At 46.1% G+C, this 22,016-nt stretch overlaps 1 protein-coding gene across 1 annotated transcript in view; it reads left to right on the top strand.

Annotated features, from left to right (window-relative positions):
* mslnb (mesothelin b) overlaps window positions 1-21,210 on the top strand; it is a 137,272-nt gene extending 116,062 nt beyond the window's left edge. The window contains exons 90-98 of the mRNA XM_037543174.1: window positions 445-535; window positions 2,721-2,868; window positions 4,060-4,241; window positions 10,012-10,167; window positions 13,243-13,379; window positions 14,321-14,481; window positions 17,367-17,461; window positions 18,104-18,362; window positions 19,091-21,210. Of these exons, the coding sequence (XP_037399071.1) occupies window positions 445-535; window positions 2,721-2,868; window positions 4,060-4,241; window positions 10,012-10,167; window positions 13,243-13,379; window positions 14,321-14,481; window positions 17,367-17,461; window positions 18,104-18,362; window positions 19,091-19,179 (1,318 nt within the window). The 3' untranslated portion in view covers window positions 19,180-21,210. The remainder of the gene's footprint in view (window positions 1-444; window positions 536-2,720; window positions 2,869-4,059; window positions 4,242-10,011; window positions 10,168-13,242; window positions 13,380-14,320; window positions 14,482-17,366; window positions 17,462-18,103; window positions 18,363-19,090) is intronic.
* The last annotated feature ends 806 nt before the right edge of the window (window positions 21,211-22,016 follow it).

Below are 22,016 nucleotides of genomic sequence, written 5' to 3'. Positions count from 1 at the left end.
CATAGCAGCCACCTAGCATCATCCTAGCAACCACCTGAAACACTAAAACAGCCATGTTTGATAACTTAAGAAGTGCTTTGGGACACATTAACAACCACCTGAAACACCAGAGGTAACAATCTAGTCACCACCTAACAACAGCCCAGCAAAGCCCTTACAACCAGCTGGAGTACTGTAGCAACCACTTAGCAACACCCTAGCAGCCACCTGGAATCAAAGGGTTAAGCCATTAAGTCATGATCAGTCTTCTTTTTAAGGGTTGTTCATTCACACTTTCCCTCCCAGGTTATTTTACAGACTCTTTGATTTGTTTGTCCTCCATCGTAAACTGCTCATATCTGGAACTAAAGCCGCCATGCTCCGAGTTTTTCAGTCTTCCTGTGTTAGAAATTTTAAACAAATTCAACTCAAATACATTTCAGTTTGTTCTGGTTTCTCTTTCAGAGCTCCAGTCAACTGGACCCTAAACACTCTGACCAGTCTGGGGTTTCTGCCTCTTTACCTCAGCTCCAACTTCTGGGCCTATTTCACTGTGGTGAGAATCAGCTCCCCTCGTAGGGGCAACATGGGCCCTGTCCCCATTCTGTCCCCACCGCTTCTTAATCTGTCCGACTGTGTCCCCACCACTTCTTAATCTGCCCACTTCAGTCCCCAACACTTCTTAATCTGCCCACTTCTGTCCCCACCATTTCTTAATCTGCCCATTTCTGTCCCCACCACTTCTTAATCTGCCCACTTCTGTCCCCACCACTTCTTAATCTGCCCAATTCTGTCCCAACCACTTCTTAATCTGCTTAATTCTGTCCCCACCACTTCTTAATCTGCCCACTTCTGTCCCCACCACTTCTTAATCTGCCCATTTCAGTCCCCAACACTTCTTAATCTGCCCAATTCTGTCCCCAACACTTCTTAATCTGCCCATTTCAGTCCCCAACACTTCTTAATCTGCCCACTTCTGTCCCCACCATTTCTTAATCTGCCCATTTCAGTCCCCAACACTTCTTAATCTGCCCACTTCTGTCCCCAACACTTCTTAATCTGCCCAATTCTGTCCCAACCACTTCTTAATCTGCCCAATTCCATCCCCACCACTTCTTAATCTGCACAATTCTGTCCCCACCGCTTCTTAATCTGCTTAATTCTGTCCCCACCACTTCTTAATCTGCCCAATTCTGTCCCCACCACTTCTTAATCTGCTTAATTCTGTCCCCAACACTTCTTAATCTGCCCACTTCTGTCCCCAACACTTCTTAATCTGCCCAATTCTGTCCCAACCACTTCTTAATCTGCCCAATTCTGTCTCAACCACTTCTTAATCTGCCCAATTCTGTCCCCACCACTTCTTAATCTGCTTAATTCTGTCCCCAACACTTCTTAATCTGCTTAATTCTGTCCCCACCACTTCTTAATCTGCTTAATTCTGTCCCCACCACTTCTTAATCTGCCCACTTCTGTCCCCAACACTTCTTAATCTGCCCAATTCTGTCTCAACCACTTCTTAATCTGCCCAATTCTGTCCCCAACACTTCTTAATCTACGCAATTCTGTCCCCAACACTTCTTAATCTGCCCACTTCTGTCCCAACCACTTCTTAATCTGCCCAATTCTGTCCCCAACACTTCTTAATCTGCCCAATTCTGTCCCAACCACTTCTTAATCTGCCCAATTCTGTCCCCAACACTTCTTAATCTGCCCAATTCTGTCCCAACCACTTCTTAATCTGCCCAATTCTGTCCCAACCACTTCTTAATCTGCCCAATTCTGTCCCCAACACTTCTTAATCTACGCAATTCTGTCCCCACCACTTCTTAATCTGCCCAATTCAGGCCAACCACTTCTTAATCTGCCCATTTCTCTCCCAACCACTTCTTAATCTGCCCAATTCTGTCCCCACCACTTCTTAATCTGCTTAATTCTGTCCCCACCACTTCTTAATCTGCCTACGTCTGTCCCCAACACTTCTTAATCTGCCAAATTCTGTCCCAACCACTTCTTAATCTGCCCAATTCTGTCTCAACCACTTCTTAATCTGCCCAATTCTGTCCCCAACACTTCTTAATCTGCTTAATTCTGTCCCAACCACTTCTTAATCTGCCCAATTCTGTCCCAACCACTTCTTAATCTGCCCAATTCTGTCCCCAACACTTCTTAATCTACGCAATTCTGTCCCCACCACTTCTTAATCTGCCCAATTCTGCCCAACCACTTCTTAATCTGCCCAATTCTGTCCCAACCACTTCTTAATCTGCCCAATTCTGTCCCCAACACTTCTTAATCTGCCCAATTCTGTCCCCACCACTTCTTAATCTGCCCAATTCAGCCCAACCACTTCTTAATCTGCCCAATTCTGTCCCAACCACTTCTTAATCTGCCCAATTCTGTCCCAACCACTTCTTAATCTGCCCAATTCTGTCCCCAACACTTCTTAATCTGCCCAATTCTGTCCCCAACACTTCTTAATCTACGCAATTCTTTCCCCACCACTTCTTAATCTGCTTTTTAAAAGTAGACAATTTTGTCTCAATTTCTTTTTCCACAGTTCTGTCCCTGTTACTTTGTAAAGTGCATAATTTTGTCCCCCTCATTTTTCAAGTTGCACAATATTGTCTCCTTCACTCTTCATTTTTCTCCCCACCACTTCTTAAAGTGCCCGATTCTCCTCCACCACTGTGTGTCTGTGTGTATGGTGTGTTAATGCGGTTCTCGGTGTGTCCTAACAGAATGATAAGGCTCAGTTCCTGAGGACATTTGTACCGAGTCTGAAGGCTCGTTTGGTGTCCAACTCCAAGATCGCCTCTATGAAGAGTGAAGCGAATAAAGTGTCGAAGGCTAAAACCAGGATGATCGTCAGAGCCAAGCGGGACACGGGTGAGAACACAGACAGAACCGCTTTACAATTTAGCTAGAACCAGTTTACAGCGTGGCACATTTGGGTTCCACTGCAGAAGAGCACCACCTACCTCTGAGGCTGAAAGCAACTGGCAGATCTTTATACTTAGCGCTGGATTACAGTTATGCCTTCAGGATGCATCAAAATTCTAGCACTGAAAAGTTTCAGCAGGAAATGAAGATGAAATATTCCTGCAACAACAACAGCTCAGAGATTTCACACGTCTCCGGTCACCTCACTACGGCCAACGGCATCATGACCGTCCCAACATATTAACACGTTCTTATAGGTATAGGAGGCTGATGAGGCCACTGGAGAGGAAGTGTAATGCACTCCCTCACTGGGGCATGTCTGCAGTACTCAGAGCACTAATCTATAATGGAGCTCCAGTTAAGAGGGCATTACAGTCGTCCACTCTAATGGACACAGCAGCATGTAATGGCTCCTGTCTCTCAGCAGAAGATGTTCTGGAGGTGGTAGTCTGTGTTTTTTGCTTTATGAAATGAAGGTTATTATTAAAAATAACTCCTAATGATTTTTAACTTCAGCTTTGGCTTCGACAAAAAGCCTTTTAATAACTGTATCAGTATGTTTATCACCGGTGATGATAACTGCAGTTATAAGAGCCTCTGCCTTGGCTTAATATCAGGAAATTAGTAGACCTGTACAAACCCAGGAAAGCATCAGTCAGGGGCTAGAAAATATATAACCATGTGTCTGCATGTTGATGGAAGGAGTTATGTAAGAAGGACATCATCTCTAAAATGGTAAGATTACAGGAGAAAGACAAAAATCATTCTAATGTAAGTCAATAAGTCATTTAAAAGACTTCAGTTTAAGATAGATTTCTGATATATATCTGTTGGTCCATTCATAATGATGTTTAAGTAGAAATGTAAAAGCCAGATGGCATTTTAATAATTTTTGATGGATAATTTTTTTATGAAAAACAAAAGGCTTTATTCCAACAAGCAGGATATACTGTATATGGGTTAAATACAAAAGGGCCCAGAATTGAGCCTTGAAGAACTACACAAGATACTGCATAACTGTTAAAAACAAAAACACCCAGCATTTCCTAACATCTACAGTTTCTTCTAACATGTATAATTTAGCAGAGCTGTGTTTGAATAACTCTTGCTCATCTTGTCTTTTCTCCACTCTTCCAGCATGCACAGCAGGGGATATAACTCAAGTTCAAGCAAACGATGATTCCTTCCCGTTCGGCTATGATGTGACGCAGTTTAACGCATGTTTAAGCGTTCAGTCGCTGAAGGACAATCTGGCCGCCATTTCAGCGAAAGCCATGGGGAGCGACTACCAACAGATCATCCTTGACAAGCTCAACCAGGTAAAAACGTAGGAAATCCTGTATTTAAAAGAAACTGTAGAATATGATCCATTGAAGGCAACAGCACCCAGTTAGAAGGAGAAAGCTCATGAATCATTTATAAGCGTGGTCCGGCGTGGTTGCTATGGAGTTGCCTGGCCACTGCTATGGTGTTCCAGCTAGTTCCTAAAGTGCTAAGCCACTGTTATAGTATTCCAGATGGTTGCTAAGGTGTTGCTAGGCCACTGCTGTGGTATCCTAGGTGGTTGCTAAAATGTTGCTAGGCCACTGCTATGGTATCGCAGGTGGTTGCTTAGGTGTCACTAGTTGCCTAGTGACACCTCAGTCCTGGAGCGCAGAATCCGATTGGTCCGACCAGCAGCAGACCCCTCTGAGGGGCGATGGTACCCTTTTCAGCTTCTGCCTATAGGTGGGCAGGGGCAGAATGGAGAGATGATCTGATTCGCCAGGTGGAGGTAGGGGGAGGGCTTTGTACGCCTCACGGAAGGGGGAGTAGCGCTTTGTTGAAGTCCCCAACAACAATGGAGGCCTCCAGGCGCTCGGTCTCCTGCCTGTTAACAGCCTCGAACAGTTTCCCGAGCGCCAGGTCTGTATCAGCCTGTGGTGGGATGTACATGGCGGTGCCAATGACCCCTGAAATCTGTCTCATCAGCCACACTGGTCAGCATGAGATGACCAGATATTCCAGGTCCAGGGAGCAGAAAGACTTGATGAAGTGTAAATTCCTCTGATCACACCGAGCGCTGGATTACAGTTATGCATTAAAATTCTAGCACTGAAAAGTTTCAGCAGGAAATGAAGATGAAATATTCCTGCAACAACAACAGCTCAGAGATTTCACACGTCTCCGGTCACCTCACTACGGCCAACGGCATCATGACCGTCCCAACATATTAACACGTTCTTATAGGTATAGGAGGCTGATGAGGCCACTGGAGAGGATGTGTAATGCACTCCCTCACTGGGGCGTGTCTGCAGTACTCAGAGCACTAATCTATAATGGAGCTCCAGTTAAGAGGGCATTACAGTCGTCCACTCTAATGGACACAGCAGCATGTAATGGCTCCTGTCTCTCAGCAGAAGATGTTCTGGAGGTGGTAGTCTGTGTTTTTTGCTTTATGAAATGAAGGTTATTATTAAAAATAACTCCTAATGATTTTTAACTTCAGCTTTGGCTTCGACAAAAAGCCTTTTAATAACTGTATCAGTATGTTTATCACCGGTGATGATAACTGCAGTTATAAGAGCCTCTGCCTTGGCTTAATATCAGGAAATTAGTAGACCTGTACAAACCCAGGAAAGCATCAGTCAGGGGCTAGAAAATATATAACCATGCAAATATGTGTCTGCATGTTGATGGAAGGAGTTATGTAAGAAGGACATCATCTCTAAAATGGTAAGATTACAGGAGAAAGACAAAAATCATTCTAATGTAAGTTAGTAAGTCAAAATGTAAAATGTCATCTAAAAGATTTCAGTTTAAAATGGAAGTTTGGTACATTTCTGTTGGCCCATTCATAATGACAATTTAATAGAAATGTAAAGATGCCATTTGAATAATATTTTTAAAAATAATGAAAAAAATCCAAGAGGGAAAGGGCCTATAATTGAGCCTTGGCGAGCTCCACAAGACACTGCTTTACCATTAAAAGCAAAGCAGTGTGGCTTTCCCAAACACTTTACAAGGATCTAAACCAGACCAGGACTGGCTACTGAGACCAAACCTGTTCACGGACAACCTCAGAGTCACTTCTGTCAAAGGTTTATATATATATATCTATATCTATATCTATATCTATATATATATATATATATATATATATATATATATATAAAATTGCAGGTGGTTGCTGAGGTGTTGCTATGCCATTGATACCAAATCAGTGGCCTAGCAACACCATAGCAACCACCTGGGATGCCATAACAAAAACCAACCGACTAGCGAAGCCTTAGTAACTATCTGTATCAGTTCTTTCTGTCCAAAACAAGAGCTTCAGTTTGGTGATCTGGCTTTTGAGTTAGAGACTCAGTCCATTTGTTAGTGAAATATCTTTTAAATTATATTTTATTTTAACTTTATTTAAATAAATTTAACCTAATCTAAAAGCTCAAAATTAAAACCAAAACCCAGCCCTGGTCCTGATCAAAACCCAAACACTGTTGAGATTCAGACCAGACGCTCTGATTTGAATGTCTGTAGATAAGGAGCGCAGTTTAGAGGAGCGCAGTTAGAGGAGCGCAGTTTAGAGGAGTGCAGTTAGAGGAGCGCAGTTAGAGGAGCGCAGTTTAGAGGACAGCAGTTAGAGGAGCGCAGTTAGAGGAGCGCAGTTTAGAGGACAGCAGTTAGAGGAGCGCAGTTAGAGGAGCGCAGTTTAGAGGAGCGCAGTTAGAGTAGCGCAGTTAGAGTAGCGCAGTTAGAGGAGCGCAGTTAGAGGAGCGCAGTTAGAGGAGCGCAGTTAGAGGAGTGCAGGTTAGAGGAGCGCAGTTAGAGGAGTGCAGGTTAGAGGAGCGCAGGTTAGAGGAGTGCAGTTAGAGGAGCGCAGTTTAGAGGAGAGCGGTTAGAGGACAGCAGTTAGAGGACAGCAGTTAGAGGAGCGCAGTTAGAGTAGCGCAGTTAGAGGAGCGCAGTTAGAGGAGCGCAGTTTAGAGGACAGCAGTTAGAGGAGCGCAGTTAGAGGAGCGCAGTTTAGAGGAGCGCAGTTAGAGTAGCGCAGTTAGAGTAGCGCAGTTAGAGTAGCGCAGTTAGAGGAGTGCAGGTTAGAGGAGCGCAGTTAGAGGAGCGCAGGTTAGAGGAGCGCAGGTTAGAGGAGTGCAGTTAGAGGAGCGCAGGTTAGAGGAGCGCAGTTAGAGGAGCGCAGGTTAGAGGAGCACAGTTAAAGGAGCGCAGGTTAGAGAAGCGCAGTTAGAGGACAGCGGTTAGAGGAGCGCGGTTAGAGGAGCGCGGTTAGAGGAGCGCAGTTAGAGGACAGCGGTTAGAGGAGCGCGGTTAGCGGAGCGCAGGTTAGAGGAGCACAGTTAGAGGAGCGCAGGTTAGAGGAGCGCAGTTAGAGGAGCGCAGTTAGAGGAGCGCAGGTTAGAGGAGCACAGTTAGAGGAGCGCAGGTTAGAGGAGCGCAGTTAGAGGACAGCGGTTAGAGGAGCGCGGTTAGAGGAGCGCAGTTAGAGGACAGCAGTTAGAGGAGCGCAGTTAGCGGAGCGCAGGTTAGAGGAGCACAGTTAGAGGAGCGCAGGTTAGAGGAGCGCAGGTTAGAGGAGTGCAGTTAGAGGACAGCAGTTAGAGGAGCGCAGGTTAGAGGAGCACAGTTAGAGGAGCGCAGGTTAGAGGAGTGCAGGTTAGAGCAGCGCAGTTAGAGGAGCGCAGGTTAGAGGAGCACAGTTAGAGGAGCGCAGGTTAGAGGAGCGCAGTTAGAGGAGCGCAGGTTAGAGGAGCGCAGTTAGAGGACAGCAGTTAGAGGAGCGCTGGTTAGAGGAGCACAGTTAGAGGAGCGCAGGTTAGAGGAGCGCAGTTAGAGGACAGCAGTTAGAGGAGCGCAGTTAGAGGAGCGCAGGTTAGAGGAGCGCAGTTAGAGGAGCGCAGTTAGAGGAGCGCAGGTTAGAGGAGCGCAGTTAGAGGAGGGCAGGTTAGAGGAGCGCAGTTAGAGGACAGCGGTTAGAGGAGCGCGGTTAGAGGAGCGCAGGTTAGAGGAGCGCAGTTAGAGGACAGCAGTTAGAGGAGCGCAGTTAGCGGAGCGCAGGTTAGAGGAGCACAGTTAGAGGAGCGCAGGTTAGAGGAGCGCAGTTAGAGGACAGCAGTTAGAGGAGCGCAGGTTAGAGGAGCACAGTTAGAGGAGCGCAGGTTAGAGGAGCGCAGTTAGAGGAGCGCAGGTTAGAGGAGCGCAGTTAGAGGACAGCAGTTAGAGGAGCGCAGGTTAGAGGAGCACAGTTAGAGGAGCGCAGGTTAGAGGAGTGCAGTTAGAGGACAGCAGTTAGAGGAGCGCAGTTAGAGGAGCGCAGGTTAGAGGAGCGCAGTTAGAGGAGTGCAGGTTAGAGGAGCGCAGTTAGAGGAGTGCAGGTTAGAGGAGCGCAGTTAGAGGAGCGCGGTTAGAGGAGCGCAGGTTAGAGGAGCGCAGGTTAGAGGAGCGCAGTTAGAGGACAGCAGTTAGAGGAGCGCAGTTAGCGGAGCGCAGGTTAGAGGAGCGCAGGTTAGAGGAGCGCAGTTAGAGGACAGCAGTTAGAGGAGCGCAGTTAGCGGAGCGCAGGTTAGAGGAGTGCAGTTAGAGGACAGCAGTTAGAGGAGCGCAGTTAGAGGAGCGCAGTTAAGGGAATGCAGTTAGAGGACAGCAGTTAGAGGAGTGCAGGTTAGAGGAGCGCAGTTAGAGGACAGCAGTTAGAGGAGCGCAGTTAGAGGAGCGCAGGTTAGAGGAGTGCAGTTAGAGGACAGCAGTTAGAGGAGCGCAGTTAGAGGAGCGCAGTTAGAGGAGTGCAGGTTAGAGGAGCGCAGTTCGAGGAGCGCAGTTAGAGGAGTGCAGGTTAGAGGAGCGCGGTTAGAGGAGCGCGGTTAGAGGAGCGCAGGTTAGAGGAGCGCAGGTTAGAGGAGCGCGGTTAGAGGAGCGCGGTTAGAGGAGCGCAGGTTAGAGGAGCACAGTTAGAGGAGCGCAGGTTAGAGGAGCGCATTTAGAGGACAGCAGTTAGAGGAGCGCAGTTAGAGGAGCGCAGGTTAGAGGAGCACAGTTAGAGGAGCGCAGGTTAGAGGAGCGCAGGTTAGAGGAGCGCAGTTAGAGGACAGCAGTTAGAGGAGCGCAGGTTAGAGGTGCACAGTTAGAGGAGCGCAGGTTAGAGGAGTGCAGTTAGAGGACAGCAGTTAGAGGAGCGCAGTTAGAGGAGCGCAGTTAAGGGAATGCAGTTAGAGGACAGCAGTTAGAGGAGTGCAGGTTAGAGGAGCGCAGTTAGAGGACAGCAGTTAGAGGAGCGCAGTTAGAGGAGCGCAGGTTAGAGGAGCGCAGTTAGAGGAGTGCAGGTTAGAGGAGCGCGGTTAGAGGAGCGCAGGTTAGAGGAGCGCAGGTTAGAGGAGCGCAGTTAGAGGAGCGCGGTTAGAGGAGTGCAGGTTAGAGGAGCGCGGTTAGAGGAGCGCGGTTAGAGGAGCGCAGTTAGAGGAGCGCAGTTAGAGGAGCGCAGGTTAGAGGAGCGCGGTTAGAGGAGCGCGGTTAGAGGAGCGCAGTTAGAGGAGTGCAGGTTAGAGGAGCGCGGTTAGAGGAGCGCGGTTAGAGGAGCGCAGGTTAGAAGAGCGCGGTTAGAGGAGCGCAGTTAGAGGACAGCAGTTAGAGGAGCGCAGGTTAGAGGAGCGCGGTTAGAGGACAGCAGTTAGAGGAGCGCAGGTTAGAGGAGTGCAGTTAGAGGAGCGCAGTTAGAGGAGCGCAGTTAGAGGAGTGCAGGTTAGAGGACAGCAGTTAGAGGAGCGCAGTTAGAGGAGCGCATTTAGAGGACAGCAGTTAGAGGAGCGCAGTTAGAGGACAGCAGTTAGAGGAGCGCAGGTTAGAGGAGTGCAGTTAGAGGAGCGCAGTTAGAGGAGCGCAGTTAGAGGAGTGCAGGTTAGAGGACAGCAGTTAGAGGAGCGCAGTTAGAGGAGTGCAGGTTAGAGGACAGCAGTTAGAGGAGCGCAGGTTAGAGGAGTGCATTTAGAGGACAGCAGTTAGAGGAGCGCAGTTAGAAGCGTGTCTGTGTTTTCAGAAACTGTGGATGAATCTCATGACACAAACTTCCAGAATCATGAGCTTTCACTCCATGTTTCTCAGGCTTACCCAACGAGCATCAGTGATGAGGTTCTGCAGGTTCTTGGCACCGCCTCCCGTGCCGGCACGGTTACCGACATCAGCAAGTGGAACATCACCACGATCGACACCCTGTCAGCCCTGATGACGTCCAGCGATGGAGACTGGAGCTCAGACCAGGTACATTTCTGCACTGCACAAGCCAAGAACACATTTATTTATTTATTTATTTATATGGCATTATAAAAAGCCTTGATGCAACATGATGTATTGATCTGAAGGTGCTGATTCAACCTCATTGATTTTAAGTGTCCATTACAATCAATTAGAATAATATTCAGTGAAATAATATGTCATTTTCAAACGTACAAAACCCCATTCTCAAAAATATCTATGCGTTTTGTATTTGTTGTAGTCCAGGTTACAACTCGTTCTGGTCATAAAAGAGACTGAGAATGGGCTCTCGCTGCAGACCTGCTGCCCATCCAAACACTGGACACCATTTAAAGCAGAAAACTGAAGGTTTTTTATACAAACATTCAATAGCGAGTTTGGGTTGACAGCTTTGGGGACGAGTTCATGCAAAAATAAACAAAACAAGTAACGCTTTTAAACAAAACCCAAATAGAAAATGAAAAAAACTTCAAAAAGCCACTCTGTGTGTCTGTTTATTAGGAGGAGAAACAGTAGAAAGCTTGGCTAAAGCGTTTGGGAAAGGTAGACTGAAACTGGGCAGTGGCGATGCTCTGATAAACAGCAGGGGGAGACTCTGATAAACAGCAGGGGGCGCTCTGATAAACTGCAAGGGGAGACTCTGATAAACAGCAGGGGGAGCTCTGATAAACAGCAGGGGGAAACTGCAAGGGGAGACTCTGATAAACAGCAGGGGGAGCTCTGATAAACAGCAGGGGGAGACTCTGATAAACAGCAGGGGGCGCTCTGATAAACAGCAGGGGAGCTCTGATAAACAGCAGGGGGCACCTCTGATAAACAGCAGGGGGAGCTCTGATAAACAGCAGGGGGCGCTCTGATAAACAGCAGGGGGAGCTCTGATAAACAGCAGGGGGAGCTCTGATAAACAGCAGGGGGAGACTCTGATAAACAGCAGGGGGAGCTCTGATAAACTGCAAGGGGAGACTCTGATAAACAGAAGGGGGAGACTCTGATAAACAGCAGGGGGAGCTCTGATAAACTGCAAGGGGAGACTCTGATAAACAGAAGGGGCTGACTCTGATAAACAGCAGGGGGCGACTCTGATAAACAGCAGGGGGAGACTCTGATAAACAGCAGGGGGCGCTCTGATAAACTGCAAGGGGAGACTCTGATAAACAGCAGGGGGAGCTCTGATAAACAGCAGGGGGAGACTCTGATAAACAGCAGGGGGAGCTCTGATAAACAGCAGGGGGAGACACTGATAAACAGCAGGGGGAGACTCTGATAAACAGCAGGGGGAGACTCTGATAAACAGCAGGGGGAGACTCTGATAAACAGCAGGTGGAGACTCTGATAAACAGCAGGGGGAGACTCTGATAAACAGCAGGGGGAGACTCTGATAAACAGCAGGTGGAGACTCTGATAAACAGCAGGGGGAGACTCTGATAAACAGCAGGGGGAGACACTGATAAACAGCAGGGGGAGCTCTGATAAACAGCAGGGGGAGACTCTGATAAACAGCAGGGGGCGCTCTGATAAACTGCAAGGGGAGACTCTGATAAACAGCAGGGGGAGCTCTGATAAACAGCAGGGGGAGACTCTGATAAACAGCAGGGGGAGCTCTGATAAACAGCAGGGGGAGACACTGATAAACAGCAGGGGGAGACTCTGATAAACAGCAGGGGGAGACTCTGATAAACAGCAGGGGGAGACTCTGATAAACAGCAGGTGGAGACTCTGATAAACAGCAGGGGGAGACTCTGATAAACAGCAGGGGGAGACTCTGATAAACAGCAGGTGGAGACTCTGATAAACAGCAGGGGGAGACTCTGATAAACAGCAGGGGGAGACACTGATAAACAGCAGGGGGAGACTCTGATAAACAGCAGGTGGAGACTCTGATAAACAGCAGGGGGAGCTCTGATAAACAGCAGGGGGAGCTCTGATAAACAGCAGGGGGCACTCTGATAAACAACAGGGGGAGCTCTGATAAACAGCAGGCGGCGACTCTGATAAACAGCAGGGGGAGACTCTGATAAACAGCAGGGGGAGCTCTGATATACAACAGGGGGAGCTGTGATAAACAGCAGGGGGCGACTCTGATAAACAGCAGGGGGAGCTCTGATAAACAGCAGGGGGAGACACTGATAAACAGCAGGGGGAGACTCTGATAAACAGCAGGGGGAGCTCTGATATACAACAGGGGGAGCTGTGATAAACAGCAGGGGGCGACTCTGATAAACAGCAGGGGGAGCTCTGATAAACAGCAGGGGGAGCTCTGATATACAACAGGGGGAGCTGTGATAAACAGCAGGGGGAGACACTGATAAACAGCAGGGGGAGCTCTGATAAACAGCAGGGGGAGCTCTGATATACAACAGGGGGAGCTGTGATAAACAGCAGGGGGAGCTCTGATAAACAGCAGGGGGAGACACTGATAAACAGCAGGGGGAGCTCTGATAAACAGCAGGGGGAGCTCTGATATACAACAGGGGGAGCTGTGATAAACAGCAGGGGGAGCTCTGATAAACAGCAGGGGGAGACACTGATAAACAGCAGGGGGAGCTCTGATAAACAGCAGGGGGAGCTCTGATATACAACAGGGGGAGCTGTGATAAACAGCAGGGGGAGCTCTGATAAACAGCAGGGGGAGCTCTGATAAACAGCAGGGGGAGACACTGATAAACAGCAGGGGGAGCTCTGATAAACAGCAGGGGGAGCTCTGATATACAACAGGGGGAGCTGTGATAAACAGCAGGGGGAGCTCTGATATACAACAGGGGGAGCTGTGATAAACAGCAGGGGGAGCTCTGATAAACAGCAGGGGGAGCTCTGATAAACAGCAGGGGGAGCTCTGATAAACAGCAGGGGATGCTGTAAGATCAGATAAGATTCCTGAATGAAGGTCAGATTGGATTCTGTCATATGAACTTGTATAAACTCCTATCTTGATCTTAAGACTAAAGAGAGGAAGGTTCTGTTGTATGACCACTGGACTCTAGACGATCACTGCTACTGCTTTCCGCTCTGCTGATGTACCTCTATCTGCTTGTAGAGGAACCAGTTTAATGAACTCGTTTGTTTGTTTGTTGTTGTTGTCAGGTCAGCGCCATCGTCAGTAAGTATCTGAGCGTCAGTGGAAAGTCTCTGGGCAGCTTGGAGCTGAACGCTATTGGAGGAACAAACCTGTGTGCACTGGACCTCAGCATCATCAACACGATCAGCTACAGCAGCCTGCAGTGAGTACACCCTGTACATCATCAGAGCTTCGGCTGCTTTTAAAGCTTTGTTTTCTGAAAAGCAGAAGCTTCGGCTCTTATTTAGATTCCGTTTGCGTTTTGGGGCGATGATGAACGCTGGGATGGGGGATGTGTGACAGCGCTGTGACGATGCGTATGGATCAGGTTTTGGATCAGCATATGGATCAGCGTGTTGCGAGCAGATGATGATCAGTAGATGATGCCATTCTTCGCTCAGCTCCACTCGATTCCTTGGCCAAATGATCCAAAGGATCCAAATGATCCAAATGATCCATTCTTATGTTAATTTCATGTTTTAAATGCATAAACACTACACACTTTTTTCACTAATGCTGTAATCCACGGCTGTTATTAAATGGAAAACTAGCCGAGCACACATTTAAAAAAGAACATTCTTTAAGGGTTCTGTAGTCAAGACAATGCTTCTATATAGAACCATAAAGATTCAAATAATAGTGATCCTTATTAATCCCACAACTGGGGAGTTTCACCTCCATATTTAACCCATCCGTGCAGTGAAACACCACATACACACTAGTGAGATCACACACATTAGGGGGCAGTGAGCGCACTTGCCAGGAGTGGTGGGCAGCCCTATCCGCAGCGCCCGGGGAGGGTTAGGTGTCTTGCTCAAGGTCACCTCAGTCACATACTGTCAGCTCAGAGGATCAAACCAACGACCTTCCAGTTGGTTCTCTAACTTCCAGCCCACGACTGCCCCCTGTAAATAACCATTTGCATGATTAAAGCGTTCTTCAGATCTAGGGGAATATGTTGTATATGGTTCTGTATAGGACCTAAAAGGGTTCTGCTATTGTTTCAAGTTGGACGTGTGAACCCAACCGGACTTCCGTGTAAACGTGTATCTATGTATATACTCACATATACGCACTGACCGCTGTGTTCTTGGCGTATTTCAGGACTGCGAATGCTCTGTCGCTGACTACCTGCAGTCGGGAGAAGATGCAGGCTGTATTCAGCATCGCCCAGAAGGCCTTCAGCGACACAGCGCTGACCAAAAGCACCAGAGCGACCAGCACCGTGTCCGCCAACACGTACCAGCTCATCATGAGCTACCTGGGTAAGAACGTACGCTCATACACGCAGCTCATGACGGCAGAGCTGATTTTTACTGATGAAAAGAAAGAAGCTGCTCCATATCAGGGGAGACTATTAGAGTTTGGACTTCAGGTCCGGCTCATGAGTCTCAAAACGTGAGAAAATAAGAGACTTCAACTCTGAGAAGATACTGGAGTCAGATCCCACTCGGGATCTAAAGTCTAGTCAATGAATCAAACGCTGCTCCAGGTGAGCGTTGAAACCTTATTTTAAGATGATTAAATGTTATTTATAGTAATAGGATAGGATGAGACCATTCTGCCTCAGTCAGACTGCCTCACTCAGAGACCGCCACAGTCAGAGACTGCCTCACTCAGAGACTACCACAGTCAGACTACCACACTCAGAGACTACCAGTCAGAGACTGCCTCACTCAGAGACTACCACAGTCAGAGACTGCCTCAGTCAGAGACGCCTCAGTCAGAGACTACCACAGTCAGAGACTGCCTCGGTCAGAGACCGCCTCAGTCAGAAACTGCCTCAGTCAGAGACCGCCTCAGTCAGAGACTGCCTCAGTCAGAGACTACCACAGTCAGAGACTACCACAGTCAGAGACCGCCTCAGTCAGAAACTGCCTCAGTCAGAGGCCGCCTCCACCAGTGCAGTTTCTAAAGCTTTACCATCCAGTCTTCAAACAGAGATCCTCTAAACACTGTCTGACCAGAGGAGGACAGGTCTCCCCTTGTGAGTCTTGGTTCCTCTCAAAGTTTCCTCCTCCAGTTTTTCCTCACCACCGTCGCCTCTGGCTCGCTCACGGGGGGATTATATGTTATAACTGTATGTTTTCAAACTTCTGTAAAGCTGCTTTGTGAGAACATCATTGTAAAAAGTGCTTTACAAATAAACTTGAATTGAATTGAATTGATCTAAATATTATATTAGACTATATGGTGAGATCATTTTACTTGAAAAAACAAAACAGGTAAAAAAGTCTAGAAACCAGATAATGGACAAGATGTTTTTGGCGTGTGACTATGAAGAAGACACATAAGAGTGCAGTCATGCAGCTGTTTAGCCTGTTCTCTGATCTGCATGGAAGGTTTAGACTTTGTCTGGGATGAATGTGATTTGCCTTCCAGTGAATCAGGCCGTTTTCCCTTTGTGGTGGCCTCATGAATATTCTGATGAGCTGTGCTCCGATTGGCTGGTGTATAAAATGAGTTTCCGTGTAAATGAGCTGGTTTAGTTAGCTACACTAGCTGCTCGCTCTCCATCTCGACAAAAACACAAAGCAAAGCTGTTAATTTACTATGAAGCTCTCAGTTTAACCGTCAGACAGTGATGAAGTCTGCTGTCTATCAGTGTCGCCCCCTGCTGTTTATCAGAGCACCCCCTGCTGTCTATCAGAGCGCCCCCTGCTGTTTATCAGAGCTCCCCCTGCTATTTATCAGAGTCTGCCCCTGCTGTTTATCAGAGTCTCCACCTGCTGTTTATCAGAGCTCCCCCTGCTGTTTATCAGAGCTCCCCCTGCTGTTTATCAGAGTCGCCCCCTGCTGTTTATCAGAGTCGCCCCCTGCTGTTTATCAGAGTCGCCCCCTGCTGTTTATCAGAGTCGCCCCCTGCTATTTATCAGAGCGCCCCCTGCTGTTTATCAGAGTCTCCACCTGCTGTTTATCAGAGCGCCCCCTGCTGTTTATCAGAGTCGCCCCCTGCTGTTTATCAGAGTGCCCCCTGCTGTTTATCAGAGTCTCCCCCTGCTGTTTATCAGAGCTCCCCCTGCTGTTTATCAGAGTCGCCCCCTGCTGTTTATCAGAGCGCCCCCTGTTGTTTATCAGAGCTCCCCCTGCTGTTTATCAGAGCTCCCCCTGCTGTTTATCAGAGCTCCCCCTGCTGTTTATCAGAGTCTCCACCTGCTGTTTATCAGTCGCCCCTGCTGTTTATCAGAGTCTCCCCCTGCTGTTTATCAGAGTCTCCACCTGCTTTTTATCAGAGTCTCCCCCTGCTGTTTATCAGAGCTCCCCCTGCTGTTTATCAGAGTCTCCACCTGCTGTTTATCAGAGCGGCCCCCTGCTGTTTATCAGAGTCTCCACCTGCTGTTTATCAGTCGCCCCTGCTGTTTATCAGAGTGCCCCCTGCTGTTTATCAGTCTCCCCCTGCTGTTTATCAGAGCTCCCCCTGCTGTTTATCAGAGTCGCCCCCTGCTGTTTATCAGAGCTCCCCCTGTTGTTTATCAGAGCTCCCCCTGCTGTTTATCAGAGCTCCCCCTGCTGTTTATCAGAGTCGCCCCCTGCTGTTTATCAGAGTCTCCACCTGCTTTTTATCAGAGCTCCCCCTGCTGTTTATCAGAGTCTCCACCTGCTTTTTATCAGAGTCTCCCCCTGCTGTTTATCAGAGCGCCCCCTGCTGTCTATCAGAGTCGTCCCCTGCTGTCTATCAGAGTCGCCCCCTGCTGTTTATCGGAGTCGTCCCCTGCTGTTTATCAGAGCGTCGCTGCTCCCCAGTTTAACGTTCCTCCTCCTAATAAACAGACACCCGTTCAGCTCCGCCTCCTCATTATTCTCCACCATCACTGTAATACTCCATCATCTACATTAACGCAGGAAGGTGATCAGAGGGGCGGTGGAGTTCGAGTCGGCAGCGTCTGAGATGTTTAAAGCGCAGAGTTAGAAGAGAAAAACATCTCCCAGTGAAAGCCGCGTTTTACAGTAGAAATAAATGGAGCTCATTATGCTGGTAGTGAACTACGCTGCCTGACTCAGCCGCCTCAGAACCAGAGAAACGGGCCTTAAACAGAAGTCAGGACCTTGTTGGGGTTCCTCCTAAAGTTAGGACAGGATTTAGGTTTAGTCTAGTTAGGATGTTTGTGTGATGCTGTTTTCTAAACTATCCCTGTCCCTTTATGTGCAGGTGGTGCTGATCTTTCATATGTGCGGACGCTCTCGGCCTCCAACCTCAGCATGGACCTGACCACCTTCACCTCCTTGAACCCCACCGTGGTCAACGTAAGAGTGCTCTCCTTTCAGGATAGTTCACATGCAGACTGAAGACCCTTGTCCTTTGCTTCAGTGTCCAAGACATATGCTAATGATGTCCATCTGATTGAAAAATTCATAGTCATTTTGATTTTCATTGAATAATCAGTCATTAATTCAAAATAAATGTATAGTCTTTAACTTTAGTTTTAGATATTAGCTCTAGTTTCAGCTTAAAGTAGTGCTAGTTTTAGCTTCAGTGTTTGATCTTAGTGTTTGCCTTACAGTGAGCTCTGAAGTGTTAGTGACTAGCTCTAATGTTAGCTCTAGTTTTAGATTAGTGTAGCTGTTTTTAGCTCTAGCTTTAACTTAGTGTAGCTGTTTTTAGCTCTAGTTTTAGATTAACGTAGCTGTTTTTAGCTCTAGTTTTAGATTAGTGTATCTCTATTATAGATTAGTTTAGCTCTGTTTTAAGCTCAAGGTTTAGATTAGTGTAGCTCTAGTTTTAGATTAGTGTATCTGTTTTTTAGCTCTAGTTTTTGATTGGTTTTATCTCCAGTCTACCAGTGTACCAGTTTTGTCTCCAGTGTGGAGACTCAGAAAGGCCAGTTCTGTTGTGTGTAGATCTCAGGATGTGGGTCGCTCTGCGGTTCTGTTTATCTGTGTTTGCAGGCGCTGACTGTGACTGAGGTGAAGAATTTGTTGGGTACTAATTTGCCATCTCTGAAGACGTATGAGAATAACACGGTGGTCCGAAGCTGGATCGGCCTGCAGCTGCAGTCTGCTCTGGACACCCTCCAGATCGGCCTTACTGGAGGACGTGCTACCGACTCCACGACATCCACCGCAGCAGCGTCATCGTCATCATCATCTTCCTCATCCAATGCTACAGTTACAGCTGCTGCTACAGCGTCTACAGCCAAACCTTCAGGTACCCTCATATTCCATGCTGGTCTAAGCTGGTTTGTGCTAGTCTCATGTTGGTGTAACTGGTCACCCAGTATGGTCATGCTGGTTGACCAGAATATCAGCATCCAAAACACAACATATGCTGTTTTTTCTAGCAGGGATAGGAAAAAATTTACTCTCATATAATTTTATGTTTCATTAATTTAGTGACCATTATTTCATTTTGTCCAATCATGTCTGATCTAGTGTGAATAATTTGAATGCAAATTTTTGATTTTGCATTTTTGAGTTATTTATTTGCATTTTGCTTGGCCTCAGCTCACTGCTAACTAAAAACAACAAACATTAACACTGGCTAGCTCAAAATAGCTAATGCTAATTCTGCTAACTTAAAATAGCTAACAAGATAACTCTACTGACTCAAAGTAGCTGACACTAGCTAATGCTGCTAACTTAACATGAGCTAAGTACTAACTCCAAATAGCTAACACTAGGCAATTTTGCTAAATGTTCTGCTGGTTTGTGATCCCCATCTGGAGAGTAAAGAACATGCAGCGCCACCTGATGTTCTGAAGCAGCAGATGTTCGAAGTCTTTGGTGCTAACACTAGATTGAAGATCATAATTTTAACAGAAACACATAAATGCTAATTATTTACATAAAAGAAATTATTTTTATTTTTGTTTGATTTTGATAGCACTTTGTGCATTGGTGACGTCTCATCACCCACCTCTCTCTCTCTCTCTGTAGCTTCAGGCTTGAGTGTCCACCCCCTCACCAGGCTGCAGCAGCTCCTCCTATTGGCTGTTGTCATGGGAACAATGAAGCTAATGAACTGATAACGTTGCCACAATACAACATGAACATGAAGACGATATCTTTACAGGATTTATAAATTATTATTTCCCTATCATATCAGTAATATTCAACGATCTTTCATTTTATTCATAACCTCCATAGCTCTGATTACTCAACTGAAGATTCATGTTCTAATCTGAAGCTTTAAACTCTAAACTGAAGCTTTATGTTCTAAAACTGAAGCTTTATGTTCTAAACTGAAACTTTATGTTCTAAACTGAAACTTTATGTTCTAAACTGAAGCTTTACGCTCTAAACTGAAGCTTTACGCTCTAAACTGAAGCTTTATGTTCTAAACTAAAGCTTTATACTCAAAACTGAAGCTTTATGTTCTAAAACTGAAGCTTTATGTTCTAAACTGAAGCTTTAAACTCTAAACTGAAGCTTTAAACTCTAAACTGAAGCTTTATGTTCTAAAACTGAAGCTTTATGTTCTAAAACTGAAGCTTTACGCTCTAAACTGAAGCTTTACGTTCTAAACTGAAGCTTTATGTTCTAAACTGAAACTTTATGTTCTAAACTGAAGCTTTACGCTCTAAACTGAAGCTTTACGTTCTAAACTGAAGCTTTACGCTCTAAACTGAAGCTTTATGTTCTAAACTAAAGCTTTATACTCAAAACTGAAGCTTTATGTTCTAAAACTGAAGCTTTATGTTCTAAAACTGAAGCTTTATGTTCTAAAACTGAAGCTTTATGCTCTAAACTGAAGCTTTATGTTCTAAAACTGAAGCTTTACGCTCTAAACTGAAGCTTTATGCTCTAAACTAAAGCTTTACATTCTAAACTAAAGCTTTAAACTCTAAACTGAAGCTTAACGCTCTAAACTGAAGCTTTAAACTCTAAACTGAAGCTTTACGCTCTAAACTGAAGCTTTAAACTCTAAACTGAAGCTTTACATTCTAAACTGAAGCTATACGTTCTAAACTGAGGCTTTATGCACCATACTAACCTTTATGTTAAAAGCTGTGTATTTACTAAGCTGAAGCTTTACGTTAGTAGCTGAAACTTTGTTCTTAGCTGTTTTACACTCTAAGCTTTTCTAAGTGATTTTGTTCTACACCAGTTGATGAAGCTCAGATAAATAAAAATTCTCCAGTAGAACTTTTTCAGGGTTTGTGCTGTGGGCACGCCCTCTCAAATAAATGGGCTTTCTGCTGATGTGCTTAGAAATACTAGTTATTTTGTTAGAGGGCATCGAAAAAATTTGGACTGGAGAACTTGAGCAATAAATTACGGCAGTAAACGTGTGTTTGTGAGCTCCAGCTGGTGTGGGTTCACTGCTGTTTCTTCCCTTCAAACGACGCACACTAAATTGAACTGCATGTGAATAGTGCCCCCTACTGGAGAAACTCCAGACTGCCGCACATTGCTTTTACTACAGCTACGTTGTTACGACTGCTGCCGTCTAGGAAACCATCGACAGAGAGAGCTGAGAATTTATGGTGACCTAACAGTTTATTATTAATCCACGGTTTTAACACGTTTAATATTATTTAGTTCAAATTCACATTCGTCTTCTTTAGTTTATATCAGTTCTCTTTATCAATGACAGTGATTATTGCCTTTCAGGCACCATCAGTCATCGCCAATATCTTGTCCCCGATGTCGCCAGTATCGCCCAGACCTGACTTTTTATTCATCTGAGCCAAAACAAGCTGTGTAGATTTTATGTGGAGGTCTTAAAAATCACCACATTTAACAGAGAAAATTGAAAAAAATCTAATCAAATCTTTACACCGGTAAATTGTATTGAACCTGATAAATGTGTATTGGTAGAGCCCTGTAGAAGCTCATGGAGTCCTCAGTCTCTGCAGAGCCCAAGATTTCTCTCTCATTTCTTTCCTGAACTAATTACGCCTCTAACATCAGCCAGGCAGCTCCTTCTCTTCTGCTTCAACTGTCCAGCTGAATTTAGGTGATGTACCAACTACATAGACGTCTGTTAGTCCACGCTGTTATTATCAGCACAAAAATATTATAATCACCAATAAAGCTTTGGTGTCTCCACTACAGCAGAGCCGTGTGGGAAGCTTTTGAGGATACAATGAAAACATACAAATCTTCTTTAAAATAAAAGTTTAGCTCCACCCATTCAGCTACAGCGGTTTAGCTCCACCCATTCAGCTACAGCGGTTTAGCTCCACCGTTCTGCTACAGCGGTTTAGCTCCACCATTCAGCTACAGCAGTTTAGCTCCACCGTTCTGCTACAGCAGTTTAGCTCCACCGTTCAGCTACAGCGGTTTAGCTCCACCGTTCAGCTACAGCGGTTTAGCTCCACCCATTCAGCTACAGCAGTTTAGCTCCACCATTCAGCTACAGCTGTTTAGCCCCACCCATTCAGCTACAGCTGTTTAGCCCCACCCGTTCAGCTTCAGCTGTTTAGCCCCACCCATTCAGCTACAGCTGTTTAGCACCACCCATTCAGCTACAGCGGTTTGTGCTTCACTGCTTGTTTGACAGCTCTCATAGTTAGAAGGTGTAAAGAAAATCAGTAATATATGTAAATTATGTAAATCATTACAAAGAACAGAATTAGTAGCGTATGAAGTCAGTGCTTTGTTGTTTATTGGGGCAAAATTAAACGGTAAGAGCGTAATCGAATTAAATGAAATCAGCATTACTTTTTGGTTCATAGCTTCACTCACAATTTACTGCACAGCACACATTAATAACACAACCTTTTATTTGCATAATATGGAACGTTGTTCCAGCTTATAATAACTGATAATAATATGGATTTAATCAGTAATAATAGGAATCAGGAATAATATGGACTGGGGGAGAGTTTGGTACAGATACAGGTATAGATGTAGATAT

This window comes from Pygocentrus nattereri, chromosome 12, assembly GCF_015220715.1.
Source record: "Pygocentrus nattereri isolate fPygNat1 chromosome 12, fPygNat1.pri, whole genome shotgun sequence".
NCBI classification, from domain to species: domain Eukaryota; kingdom Metazoa; phylum Chordata; class Actinopteri; order Characiformes; family Serrasalmidae; genus Pygocentrus; species Pygocentrus nattereri.
This window is presented reverse-complemented; position numbering and strand designations above follow the sequence as displayed.